Source organism: Labrus mixtus, chromosome 4, assembly GCF_963584025.1.
Source record: "Labrus mixtus chromosome 4, fLabMix1.1, whole genome shotgun sequence".
In the NCBI taxonomy this organism is placed as follows: Eukaryota; Metazoa; Chordata; class Actinopteri; order Labriformes; family Labridae; genus Labrus; species Labrus mixtus.
The window spans coordinates 11,597,027-11,611,934 of NC_083615.1; the positions used below are offsets into that span (position 1 = coordinate 11,597,027).

Sequence of the window (14,908 nt, forward strand, 5' to 3'; positions counted from 1 at the left end):
CGTTTCTCTTCTCCCACAACAAGCTTCTCGTTGGAGGATAACAAAATCCTTGCAGATTATAAATTTGCTGGCTGAGCTCCTTCCCCTTTCTCGGAATCAGTTGATGGTCATTTGTGGTGAAATCATATCCCCGAAGTATGCGAGTACAACATCACAGTCCAACCTAAGGCTAATAATGAACGGACAGGAAAATCTATTCTAATAACCGTGTGGTTACACTTCAGCTTTGTTTCCTCATTTTGACAAACGTAACGTAAATGCAAGTTGAAATATTAATTAAGGAAAACATTATTTTCTTAGAAACACATATGTCAGCTGTACAATGTAACTCTAGCACCAGCATTATAAAGATGAGGATTTATTAATTGTTTAGAAGAGAAATTAGCTTCACATAATTAAAAAGCTATCATCATTAGAGTGAAGCTTCAATGTTAAATGTTTGATAGGAAAAATGACTGTGTTAAACTATTTGACATGTGAACTTAGTCAGTTCTTCATGAGTGTTTATGATTAATAGAGACAGACAAATTTTCATCTTTCAAAACTTGGGTTTTTCAATTGGATACTATGACACGGGTGAACTCTAACAGAATACCATCAATCATCTCACTGCCGCCAAGGTCTTTCCCTTTGTGGGATTAATTGCTTTTTGGTTGTACACCCTACACGCAAATTGTGGTTTTCAACTAACATAAGTAATAATTGGCTACATTCTGTTATCCCAAATAGATAAAAACATATTTGTCTGAATCCTCATCATTCTAACAAAAAGATGAAATATCTCTCATGTGTTATAGTGCCAAGATACCAGCAAATCTGCAGATTCACATCCAGTACTTTATACCATTGGATAACAGAGTGGAAATGATGCATGCTTTGTGTTATGGTGGAACGACGGCGGATAAAAGGCCTGTTTTACAGCCCATCGAGATGTGGGTTGCAGTAATCCTCTCTGCCCACCTCTGTGTGAGTCCAGAGGAAACAGAGCAGTCGTGTATGTGTGTGTCCAAACATGTAGGATCATTCCCCAAACTTTATCTGATAGGGGATTCTGATGTGTTGTTGTTCTGCAGTGTGTGGGCTGTGGTCATCACGGCTGAGTAAAGGTCATCTCTTACTCTCTTTCTCCCAATGTTTCGCCTCACTTCCCCTGCCCACAACATGTGCCGGTATCTAGGGTGAGGCCTCTCTTCCTACGCAACCAAATAGCACTATCATCACCAGATCCCCTTCGCTTGTTCATTCATCAGTTCGGACTCTGTCTCAGACTGTGGGTGTGTCGGGTGCTGGGGTCCCTGTCAATTCATCTCTCTCTCACCCCTCTCTCTCTCTCTCTCTAGCCCATTTTACACATGAATTCCAGACAATTCCAGGACACTTAGGCTCTGATATTTCCCAGAATTTCCTCCACATGTCCATCACAGCAGGATATTTTAAGGGTTGGATGGGCTCTTAAAACTCTGTTTGGTTTTGGTGAAATGGAGCGATTTTGGTGAAACAGGGTGGCATGTGTAGAAGAAGTAGGCTTCAGGAATCATGACAGTTTCCAGGACAACAACAGTACAACATGTATGATGAAGTTTTCACAGAAAAAACACAACGGGATAGTAGAAAACATAATACTTGCAACAAAACCAGCAGTAAGAGTTTCAGGCAGCAAAACTGCTCAACGAGCAACCCAACCCACCTGCTCCAGGTGTTTGTTTCAAACTACGTCCTGCTGTATTTACCCTACAGTTCATCCCCATTTTATGCACTCTTTTCAGAAAGAGGCCTTCAGGAAACAATATTGGTTATATTTAGTGTTGAGTTGAGAGTTGAGTGAGCAGATTCAGAGTTATGTATTTACACATGCAAACTTCCAGGACAATGTTGGGAAGTTTTCCGTACATAAGTGAAAGGGGTTTCTCTCCCCCTCTCTCTCTCTCTCTCTCTCTCTCTCTCTCTCTCTCTCTCTCTCTCTCTCTCTCTCTCTCCTGCCCACCCACCGTCTGTCTGCTGACGTGGCCTGGGGTCGTCCTGGACTCTGGCCCTCAGGCCCCAATTTTTCACCCCTCCCCCTCCCGATCGACGCTGTGTTATCGGTGGGATCTGCGTCTGTCTGTGTCTGCTAGTGCTGCTAGACGCAGGAGGAAACAGGATGCGAGAGGATCAACTGTAATCTCACAGTGCGCTTTGTTCCACACAATCCCAGGCCGATCACTGTATTCTCTACACGCAGGGCCGCCACTGGACATTTACATGTGCCAACAATCACACCGCTGCTGGCCCGCGTAGGTGAGAGCGCACAGAGAGGGAGAGCTAGTGGTTTAGAGACACTGGTAGGAGGGAGAGGATATTAAGAGACCCGGGGTTTTAGTTGAGGGTTTGGTGAATATCAACTAAAATGGAAATGTTTGGTCTAGAGGTTTCTTTTGTAATGAGAGCTAAAACATATCATCAGTGGCATATTTGACTTGCTGATTATAGTCATGATGGTAATGATAAGTTGAATGATATGATGTGGGATTGATATGTATCTCAGTAACTATGTTCCCATTGAAGATGAAAGAAAGTCAAATGAGATTGAAATTGAGGAAAATCCTCAACATTGTCCTCAAATGAACTTGATGAAAAGCAAGTAGAGCACATACAGGCCCAGTTTTTCCAGATCTGAGCAGGTGAGGTCCGGATTCGGTCTCATTATTAGGATGAAAGAGTGGGAGGAAGGATTTGTGCTTGTTTTAGCAAGTCTCGGCATTCAACAAAATGCTTCATCTCCACCTCGGGGAGATCAGGGAAGAGAAAGCTTTTGAGATGTTTCCGTCAGACCAATTTTCTTTGCCTGGGAGGCAGCCTATTTAGACTCTCAGCATTTGCTACCAGCAAGGTTAAACACCCTCATAATTGTTTTAGCTTTACTGCTCAAAGCCCTCCTGATTATATGAATCAAACGTTGGGACCCTACAGTGAGCCGTTGTGCCAAAGCATGTAACTTCCCCTGCTTCATGATGTGAGTACACTGACAATGTGGAGCCTAGTTCTGGTAAAACAATATTATTTTATTGTACAGGAACATGGCTGTGCTAATTCCTCAAGCTGCAAACCTCACGGACCACAACTTTGTCTATAATTTGCCGGGAGCATATGTTCATAGCAACAGTACATAAAGCGGAACGGAAAACAGTAGTAGAGCGCACATTAGTCAGTTCAGTGATTGGTATACAAAGCGAGGGGTTTTCCTCCAACTTTCTTCCCCTTTCAAGGGGCCCTGGAGTCACAGATCCAGCACCAGCCAGCACACATTGGTTGGAGCTTGTTTTCAGTATTTTGGGTGTCAAAACTTCGTTCTACAAGTGAAGAGTGAGAGGAAATGCATTGTATTTAACTTTGTATGTACATTCAGTGCTTCATGCGATATCAGATACCTATTTGAGTCACTGTTTTGAGGATTGTCTTTGGTGGACAGTTTCATATTTTTCAGCAAAAAGTTCACGATTTCTTTTTTTTCATGGAATATTATGGACATCCTTATCTTTATATATAACACTTTGTTTGGGTGAGTGGAAGTGCAAGAAGGTAGAGGGAGTAGGGGGAATGTGAAGGAAAATCCTTCAACTTAAATATGACAAAAGTCAGTGAGTAGGGCTCCGGAAAGAAGAATTCTCTAACTTTCCATCTGACCACTTCTCATTGTAGTTGGCTGGTGATTTAGAAAAAATGAGTTTCAGGACTTGTTAACTGACGTAAAACTTTCTTGTTGTGTGTATGCCATCCTGTCACTACAAGTGTAAAGGCTCCTGGCCACCAGCAGGTGACACTTTCCCCTTTGTTCACCGCGGTGCCATTTACCCCATGACAGGATGTCCTTGTGCTTAATGGATATGAAGCTCTAAAACTGCTGTGTGTCGTAGCGCTGGTGAGATGTAATTCTTATGCAATCCAATCCTCCTCTGTCCCCGGGGTGTGAGTGCATGTCCGGGGATGGGGGGGGGGCCTTTAAAAAGCTTTCCCCTTCACTGCTCCAATGACAGGCTCGTCTTGCGTAGAGAGGCCATTCATCTGCACTGCTGGGCTCTGCCGGTCTGTGTGTGTTTGTGCATGTGTGTTTTTTTCCTCTTGTTGGGCCCTGACAGAACTACAGCCTAAACTACATCTTTCCAGCCACTCTGTTATCTGCTGCCTTTCATCTCTTATCTTCTTAGACATACATGATGATGATTATTGTTGTAACTGCCAATTATAGTCATATTTCCACCATTATTATTGGCAATGCTATTTTGAGTCTGTATTATGGATTATTTTTGTTTCTGTGTGTCACTGTCTCTGTACCTATTCTTCTCTCTTTCTTGGCAGCAGATGACTTTCCACCAATGGAATGGTTCTGCTCCGGGTTTTCTGTCTGAAGTTTTTTTTTTACTTCCGACTGTTGTCAAATGCTTCCTTATGGGAGATTAATGTTATTATCTTTAAATAATATAACAAAATGGTGAGGTCTAGTTAGATCTACAGTCAAGTGTCATAATTATTGTTATTTTGAGATCCTTTCTCACCTCTGTTGGAAAGGACTAACATCTTGTATAGCTATAAATCTGCAGGTTTCACTGCAGTTTGCTCAGGCAGCTAAGGGGATTGTGCAACTTTTAAGGGTAAGAATCAGAATCAAGATTGGTGGCTTAGTGTGCTGACACTAAAAAATAATTCAACCCTAGTTTTCAGAAGCTTCTTCTGTGCCAAATACAAAACATACAGCTAACAAGCTAAAAGCTAAGTATGGTGTCAGAGAAATACAAAAATGGGTATAAGATGCAAGATGACACCATGATGTTTGGTTACAGAAACAGACTCAGCAGCCTCTTGACCATGGTATATATTTTCCTTTTCCTACCTTGTCAGCATCGTAGCCTGACATTTCTTGTGAAAGGTGAAGAAAGCGAGGCTTGTTGAGGTCAGCAGCCATGTTACTACATCAGCTTTTGCCCAGACTACATCAATGCAGCCTGTACAGTGTCGTCAGTTGTAAATCTCCCTTGCTGTGTCATGTGAAATTTGTCCAGTGGTGTGCCTGCCTCCGGCTCTAAACAAAGATTGTCGTCTTAGCGGCGAGCCACTACATCCAGAGATTTCTTTTTGCGTCCCAGCTTTCAGCAGATGGTCAAAAGACACGCTGGGCGCTGCAGCAGGGGCCGCTGTCCAAAGCGGTGTGGTCAGAGAATGTGAAGGCCGAGGCACCCTGAGTCAGAAGCCTGTGATACATCTTTGGTTTGAGTCTCTGACGCAGGGATACAATAGGATATTTTCTGCTTGTTTTATGACGTTGGTACCTGTTTTAAAAGAAGCCAGCCTGATCTTCTTCCTCCCTACTTTCTTGGATAGTGCAGCAGACACTTGCCACTAAACTCCATTAGACATCTGGTTTAATATTCCCCCATTCTTCTCTCCTGGATGTTTCCAAGTTCATTGAGGTTTTTCTGGTCACTCCAATTTTCCACTGGCAGCTAGCGAGGCTATCCCAGGGTGGTTCCTCCTGGAGGGCTGTCAGGACTCTGGGGCCAGCCTCTGCTGCTGTTATGGGTGCTTTTTCCCCTCCGCATTTCATCAACTGCACGGCTGTTAAGCAAAGCAGGGCTTTCCTGAGGGAACGGTGATGAAACGATGTTCCACGCACGACATGCAACACAAGACAGCAGAGTATTGTAGTTAAAAAGGGATTGTCCTCCCGGTAATATTGCCACATTTGTTTTATACAGTGCAATCAACCTTTGGTCCTTTGATTTCCGTCTTTTTATTGCGACACAATATATTTTCTATTTCTACATTGCATTTTTACAAGCTGGAAATAAGTCTAACTACAGTTCAAGTACAACTCTGCATGTGTATGGAGTGGATTTTTGGTTTTATGTTTCTGCTTACAGAATTGTCTTATATAATATGACTTTATTTGGATTAGAGGGGCAGGAGGAACACTGAATGCTCCATACACGACGCATTTAAGTGCTAAAAAATCTGATTTCCAATGTTTTCTTTGGCTCAATGCACAAAGAAAAAAGGGTCTTTATCGTTGCAGCTCCATTGCTTGTGTAATTGTCCTCATCATGGCCAGGCTGAGCCTTGGCAGTGCCAGACCCACCAGGGGGTGACAACCAGTACAAGCCCCATCATCATCATCATTTTCCTCATGAGCAGCCCAACTCAATGGGCCCAGAAATGGGTATGCCTCTATGGCCCAGGGAACCACCCTTTCTCTGGATACTGCCTTTATCCTGTTTTAAACATTACAGTGACGCTCTGTTTGTGCGTCTTAGTGCAAATGTGCTTTTTACAGCGTGTGTGAGTGAGGGCGGAGGGAAGTGAGAGTGTGTTGTGTATTTTTATTATGTGGCGGGTCCGAGCATCTGCGTCCACATGTATGCGTGTGAATGTACATGCATCACGGTTGTGCGTCGACATTGTGTGAGGTGGGGGTAGCAGAACGTTACCACAAGCTGGTGGGGCACAGCTCTGCAGCTTACCAAAGAGGCAAGTGGTTGTGAGTCAGTCCCCACCGGGCAAACTTGTGGCCGTGGAATTAGCTCTGCAGCACCAGTGCCAAGATGGGAAATTAACGGTGGCTTTGGGTGAAAACGTCTTAGGGAGTTCAGAGACGAGAATAAGAGGTGCAAAAACTCCCTCTGAGGTAGAAAGAGGAAATGAGTTTCAAAAACAGCTGCGTTGACTGCAAGTAAGCAGTTCAGAGGAAGCTTAAAATAAGGCAATAGGTAAATACCCCAACACATAAGTATATTTTATTATTCTGCTTTATTCTTTAAACAAGGCCAGCTTAGGCTAGGTAGCTGATGTTGGTATATTTGATTGCTCTGTCTGATACACTTAAATACAGTTACAAAAAAAAACAAGCAGATTGAGCATTTATTCATTTTTAAAATTCTAAAAAGTTTATTAAGTCAGGCAAAATGACGTCGTCCCCAGTCTATTCCATTTGTTGATCTTTGTTATTTCATCCTTATTGTTGTACCGTGCTGCTTCAAAAGTCAATGTTGCTCATTATTAGCATTTGGGTAAAGAGCGACAGTCTCTGTAGTGTAGGTACTAAATATTTCCAAACATGAATTCTTCCAAACATGTATGTTTCAGCTGATTCAGAACTGTTGTAGCTCACTTTTCACAGAGCATTTTGTGTATTTCTGCAGCCTTTGGAGAACATTTGTTAAACCTGCCCCATGTGACATGTATAGGAAATCCAATAAAGTGAAATCTGATTTAACTGGTGGGATGATGGTACACCACTCACTCGTCACAACAAGAGAATAATTATAACCATATATAAGCCTCTATGAATTGTCTGACCTCATTTGGTCCTTTAAATCTTTTGCTTTTCTTCTGCAGCGAGAAGTGACATCAAGTCACATGTCCAGACTCCTGGAGTTGTTCTTTGGATCAGGAGAAATACAGTGAAGTTTGTTGCCAAAGTAATCGTACAGGCTTCTTGGCTGTTTCTTTAAAAGCCTTTGCCAAATGATACATCAACAAGGGAGCTTTCTGCTCTTGAAAGTACAAATAAAGGAGCATATTACCTATAGAAATTCCCAAAAATGTAACCGAGTACATTACACAACGTAGATCAAAAGACTTACAAAACATTGCTCAGTGCATTGTGGTTAGCCTTGTTTCTGCTGCTCGGCCTCTTACAGATTACTGCCAGTTGAAGGGAGATCGTGGTAGTAATAGCCCACAGTCTGTTTTGAAGCAGGGGAAGGCTTTTTAAGGCAGCCCTCTGCAGCCATTAGGAGGGTAGTACTGGATGACTCTTAACATTTTAGGAAGAGCTAGGAATGGTATGGCATGGAGGTTTGTCAGCAACCTTTTGGCTACACAAGTAAGACTTGTCACTTGTATCAATATTGATCTCAAATACCACACCAATTCTGATTAAGTTATTTAGTGACATTATTCCATAAATACAAACACATTATTGTTTGATGTGCAACAAAACTTTAAGTAAAAAAAAAAATGAACATGTGTCAGTAACAGTTCATCTTTTGATCACTATTTTAACAAAGAATCTATGAAAAAGCACAGGTTTTAGCCTTTTGATGTAAGGTTTGGGTTTTATTCTCTTTTTTTTATTCATTATGAATTACATTTGTTGGGGTATTTTGACTGTTGTCAAAAACACCAGACTCGTTTAAGACATCCCTTTGGTTTCTTTGTTTTTCTGGAAAAATATATATATTTTTATATCTGACATTTATACACTAAATAATTAATTATTTTATGGGCAAGTATGGTTGTATCAACTTACCCAACAATAAAATATCAGTTGCAGCAGTGTGAATTAGTTGGGACAGACTTTGTTGATAAAAGAAAATATTAATTTGAATCATAAATGTAATATCTAGCTTTTCTAGAAGCCTGAAACTGTGTCTTATTTTTACTTAAATATTCTTGACTTGTAGCAGTTTTTCAACTTGAGGATGACACGGTTAGTTGGAGGTACATATGCAGTCTGAATAAGATGGTTATACTTTATCTCAGCAGTACACTGTAGATCAGAACAGGTAAAAGACATCTCTTGTTCAGGAGATAAAATCTTACCTTGTGGCGTCTCTGTACTTTCTGGCTCCAAGAGTGTCTCCTTTCTTGTGTGCAAGTGCCTCAGAGCGACCTGCAGACCCCAGCTGTTTTCAGTGTGGGCAGCAGCACAAGGTGCTCCTGTAGAGGAATTCAGCACTTTGGACAGCACCTAGACCAGCTCTCCTCACTCTGGAATTCCAACACTGCACTCTCGCAGCCTGAGTCCAAGGACTTTGCGGTTTGTAAATGTGACCGCATTTCTTCCAAGGTGCATGAGGGAAGCTGTTAGAGAAAGGGAAAGGAAAAACACAAAGCTTATCAACGAGATGCAGCAGACTTAGAAATGTTGTGCTTTTTTATCAACGTCAGAACCTTTGTTGCAGAAGCTACCTTTGTTCAGTTATGGGAGGATGTAGGAAAGGTACAAATGAATGGATGGATCACTTTTGCCAGATTTTTCTCACATTTTTTTGGGGGGTTAAATGATTGGAATGGATTCTACACTTGACTTTTAATTAGCAATCTTAAAAGTGAAAGATGTACAAAATCTTCTGAGTGCTAGTTATCCAAAAGAAAAGCTTATATGCCATCTCATCTAAGTATCCCTCAAGACCAATCTCTTTTTTTTCTTTCAGGCAGTCGGGAAGCAGCGTTCACCTACGCCATCACAGCGGCAGGGGTGGCCCACGCCATCACCGCAGCGTGCAGTCAGGGCAACCTGAGTCAATGCGGCTGCGACCGAGAGAAGCAGGGCTACTACAATCAGGAGGAAGGCTGGAAGTGGGGAGGCTGCTCGGCTGATATAAAGTACGGAATTGAGTTCTCTCGACGCTTCGTGGATGCCCGCGAGATTAAAAAGACTCCACGTCGCCTGATGAACTTACATAACAATGAGGCCGGGAGAAAGGTAAACAGAACTTCCAAGTGTTATCCAGGAGTAATAACAACTTTGGTCTATTTCTTTTAGTTTAGGTAGATTTGTGTATTGATTTGTTTTCATTGATTAAAGCTTGCTTCATGTCATAAATCACTTGAATACAATGTGTTAATAATCAGTAAAAATAAGGGCCAAAATGATGGAAATATTTCTTTGTATTCAACCAAATATAATTCTCCAATTTAGTCTTTGAAAATTACACGACTTGAAATCTTCCATTTAAAACTCAAAACGTGCTTGAGATACACGTATGCTTTGAAACATGGATTCACAAACACGTGTTAATGTGTTCCCTTTGCAGAGAAGCAAACAGTCCCAAATAAGGAGCTAATAGTCACACACTGTCATGTGACAAAGGCCTGTGATTGACCAAGTTTACAAGTGATTGATCACCCAGCCTTCCTTTCAGCAGCTTGTTTTGCTCCAGCCAATTATTGACATTTCTTTCCACTCTAAGAGGCCGCCTCTTATATCTGAGAGATTGTGTTGGCAAACGTCATTATGGGCATGTGTGTTTGCTATTTGACATTCACGAACAGTCATGGAGGAAAGAAAAGGAGAAAGAGAAAGAGTGTGAGAGGTAAATAACAGAGAAAAAATGATGTTATGTTGACAAATGGATCTAATTAATAACGTTGGCTTTTTTTGTCCACTGGGGAAATGGGGCCTTGTCAATGGTTGCCACATGGACAACTGCCATTTCGCCCTCCAAATCCTTTCATGGAATTATAAAGTGTTAAGTCAGGAACAGGATATTATTGCAGTTCTCTGCACAATACCAAAACATGTCACTGCCATTTGGCTGCGTCTATTCAGTGTGGGAAAGCAGGGCGACAATGTGGGTGTTAACACAGCAGGCTGATAGGGTCTGATCTGTATGCCAGGGTGCTGGCATGTTTGACTCTTAGAGTTGGAGTTAGTTTGCACTGTTGCTGTTGTCATGCTGAGGCTTAAAAACTTTGGAGTCTACAGGGATGTGCAGAAGTCAGACCTCCTCTTTGCTGAAATCACAAGTTGCAAAATATCTCTTAAAATTGGAAAGTATTTATAGGATTTTGGCCAGGCTTACTGTTGCTTATTTCACCCAACTAACAATAAGTCTCTTTGAGGTACCTAAATAGATAGCTATTGGAAATGAACATATTACATCCATCAAGGAATCCGAGATTGGATTAACAAGGATAGGGTAAAGACTGATTGTTGAAAACATGTTGGTTGATAAGCTGAAGCTAAACTGTTGCCATGCAGAAGTTACTGATTTTAATGCATTCTTAGCTTGCCTGGCTGATTGGTTAAAGTATTTGTTTGTAACTTATACGTTTTGTATCTGTTTGTTTTTGTTGTCTAAGCAGCATTCTAAATAGGAACAGGTTAATCTGTCGCTGACTTCTGTAACCAATCGAGCAACAACATTTGTATAATGTTGAGTTTGGCTGCTAGGCTCCACCCATCAAGCATTTTCATATGGCTTATAGTTCAACATAAATCACAACTGTTTGACTTGACATGAGTTGTTATCCAACACAGGCCATCTGTTTGGAACTTTTGAATACTCTTGAAAAGATATGCCATGTGTAAATGGGACCTTTGTTGGCTTTTCAGAATACACAGTTTTTATGCAGATGATTATCTTCTTTTTGGAGCTTTTTTAGAAAGCCACTGTTTCCCTGTTTATTTAAGGTTGATCAAATGCCATGACATTTTGTCTAGGAAAAGCAGACCACAACAATTTATGAGCTGATAACAATTATCCTGATTGTGATATTGGAGGAAGCTGTGCCACCAATGAGATTTTGGTTGTTTTGTTTTCTAATGACTGATAATAAGAGTAATGTATATATATATATTTTTTAAAACGGCCAAAAACAGTCAAATCCATGACTAAATTGTATGTAAAAAAACAGAGTCACCAGATCTCTTTCATCTTGCTTCGGGGCTTCATCTTGATGAGTGATCTTTGGATGGGAGGCTTGTCATATTGAATTAATTAGTATCAGATCAGATTGCTTTGATCGACACAGTTTAAGTAAATGTTTCCATGCATCCGTCAGACCCCTTATGCCAGGAATTCCTTGTGGTTTTGTGCTATACATTTTTGGAAATCCTCAATCTGAATCAACATCAGAGGCAAGATTGACAGCTGACCCCACTTTTAAGAAGTCGCAGAGCTCATGTTTTTTCAATCAGATGTCCTCAAATCAGGAAAGCGGGACCACATGAGTGCATGGACAAGTAAGACATTGATATTGAACAACTTTGGTGTACATTTGGTGAGTGTCTGATAGAAATGATGACTTGTGCTGCTAGCAAGGCAAGCTGCCAGGAAAAAGCTGCACTGGAAAAATGCCCTGCCAACCTAACTCAGATCTTATACAATGACACATGCTTCGTTCAAGCAATTCTGGGGTTCTTAAGTTTTGCAGTGTTTTAGTCCCACGTTGCAGTGTACCAGCAATTCAATGTTGCTGACAGTACACAACATTTCCCACATGCCCCAGTATTAGGAAGCAAAGAGAAGACTTTCTGCCGGGTGTACCATACTGTATGTTAGAGATAAGCAAAAAGATACATTTAATCAGATTCTAAGTAAGGGCATTACCTAAACCCATTTAGCTTCAATGAGTCTTTGACTTAAAGCATGAGCATGAGTCTATAACTGTGATCCACATTCAAGCATGAGGCAACATTTGCTTTTTTACTAGTCAGCACAATAGTGTTAAAGCAGTCAAATGAATCTTAAATCCAGCTGTGTGCTGCTTAAAATTACCCCATGATGATTGCTAGCTGTATGAGATCCATGTTTGTTTTTCTGCCTTTGATGTGGTTAAAGGAAGGTTGAAAAGAACATAATGGAATATTACCAGTAAGAGTTTTTTCCCCTCCATCAGGACATGCAATTGCCTGCCCTTCTTTACCAAAAAACACGTGATATGCTTCTATTCTTCAAAGAGTTGTGTCACCCAGAACTCCAGCCAGATTTCAAATTTCTGGATGCCAAATTTAAATATCTGTGACATAAATGCACTGACTTTGAAGAATTAATCATCAGCACAATGATTAATTACCAGGATTATAGTTCCAGATAAAAAAGGCCCCATTGCTATCATTCACTTCCATATTTGTGACAGTTCTACATTTGTTTTGTTTTTCTCTACTGCTCTCCAGGTACTAGAAGAAAGGATGAAGCTAGAGTGCAAGTGCCATGGTGTCTCGGGCTCCTGCACCACCAAGACCTGTTGGACTACACTTCCCAAATTCCGTGAGATTGGCTACATACTCAAAGACAAGTACAACGAAGCAGTTCATGTGGAGGTGGTCCGGGCTAGCCGACTCCGTCAGCCCACACACCTTAAGGTGAAGCAGACTCAGGGCTACCGCAAGCCCATGGAGACTGACCTTGTCTACATTGAGAGGTCGCCCAATTACTGTGAGGAGGACGCTGCAACGGGGAGCGTGGGCACCCAGGGACGCTTGTGCAACCGCACCTCGCCACATACAGATGGCTGTGACCTGATGTGCTGTGGGCGGGGATACAATACACACCAGTACACCAAAGTGTGGCAGTGCAATTGTAAGTTCCAATGGTGCTGCTTTGTCAAGTGCAACACATGCAGTGAGAGGACGGAGGTGTTTACCTGCAAATAAAGGACGCCAAAAACTCAGTGCCAGGAAGTGAGGCGCCAAGGACTAGCTAAACGAGGAAGACTCAAGCAAGGGAGATTATAGTGTGACATGGACCAGTGAACGATTTTGAAACAAAAGAATGGAATTTACACTATCAGCTCTTCATGGCAATGTTTTGCACAGCAGAATCTATCTAATTTCTTTTCAGAAAATAAATGCTAGGTATCAGTAGATAATTCCTCAGAACTTTACTGTTACATAGAGATTGTGCTCATGTACTGATCTTTCCACAGTGAAGATGGGACTACAGATAATGAATGAAATCCTTGGTGGGAACTGTGCATTGCACTGTTGGATTTACAGCTAAAATTCTCAAGCGACTTGTGCATGGAAAGGAAATGCAGTAACCTGGGAGTTGATCGAAATGTCTGGGAGAGATTGGTCAAGTCTTTGATTGAAAACCTTTCAAATTTTTTGTTGTATTTTCACTAAAGGGGAGCAAAGGTGAATCTTTACATTGAATGACTCCCAAACTGACTGGGACTCATGTCGGATGTTTGTAGAAATGAAGAACATTTTGTAATATTGGTGCGTTGGGGTGCGCCAAAATATGAGTGGAGAACTGTTAAACCCTCTGCTGCCAACTGGAATAGAGTGGAGTTTGTTAGTTTTCCAGTCACACTGGAACTGTCTGTTCTGAACACTGAAAATAAATTGTTTATTTATGTTATAGTATCTTAAAACAAAGCACTAACGGGTAGAGATGTCTTTTTTTGTACTAAGTGTAAAGAAAATTACTTTTTAGAAACTCTGACTGAAAATTTGTCTTTTAGAAAAATTACCCCTCATTCCTTCAAACATCTTTTTTTTTCTTAAAAAGAAAAAAAAGCTTCAATGCTGGTGTGTTGACAACAAAAAACATCATAACAGTGTGTTTCACATTAAAACACCTTGGTTCTATTTCACTGTAGCATAGATTGTTTCCACTCCCTTACCTTCAAGCAGTATCATCTATCCAGATGCTTTTGCAATTCCGTTAACAGACAGTAGCACGGAAACACATTTTAACTGCAAAGATCCTTCCTCAATTCATTTAACATTAAACTGATATGTTGCTGGATATGTTGTCGAGTGCTGCACTGATATTTCTACTCAGCTACAACTCATGAGAACTAATAAACTCCCATTTGACTCAGTGTGGAAGTTTATTGCTAAAATTTTATATTGGAATATGGTTTTAGTTTTGAAAGAGATACTGTACTTGTGAATTAATCTCAAGATAATTGTATAGTTGTGCATGTTCAATGTTGTAATCAGAGGTTAGAGCTACACACATACATACTGGGTCTGAAGAGGTATCAAATTTGTTTATTTATCTTTAAACTTGAAATGCTGTTGGAAAAGAGTTTTAAAGTACACACATTTCACGTTTAAGAATGGATGTAATCATCAGGGCTATGGTTGAATTTGTTCCTTCCTAGGTTCACTCTCTTCTACCACAAAATTAATGAAAAACCAACAACTGAAATTCAGAAGTATGAAAATATTGGATTCACAAAAGTAATTGCTGAGATCTGGGAACAGTGTTATGATAAGCAAGCCAACTGTTTGCCCATATTATCTAAACTACTTTGTTGGTAAAGACAATATTAAGCAACCATAATTGTAGGTTATTTTGAGTATACAACCACAGCAAGAACAGTTGGAGAAAGATGAACCAGCCTGTCAATTGTGATTGATAGTCTGTGATCTACTAACAGTTTACCATTTGCCTTTTTCATTTCCAAAAACCTT

At 40.8% G+C, this 14,908-nt stretch overlaps 1 protein-coding gene across 2 annotated transcripts in view; it reads left to right on the forward strand.

The window, feature by feature from the left end:
• wnt7bb (wingless-type MMTV integration site family, member 7Bb) overlaps nucleotides 1–14,310 on the forward strand; it is a 32,485-nt gene extending 18,175 nt beyond the window's left edge. For both annotated transcript variants that reach the window (XM_061035853.1, XM_061035852.1), the window contains exons 3-4: nucleotides 9,189–9,460; nucleotides 12,656–14,310. In XM_061035853.1, the coding sequence (XP_060891836.1) occupies nucleotides 9,189–9,460; nucleotides 12,656–13,135 (752 nt within the window). In that variant the 3' untranslated portion in view covers nucleotides 13,136–14,310. The remainder of the gene's footprint in view (nucleotides 1–9,188; nucleotides 9,461–12,655) is intronic.
• The last annotated feature ends 598 nt before the right edge of the window (nucleotides 14,311–14,908 follow it).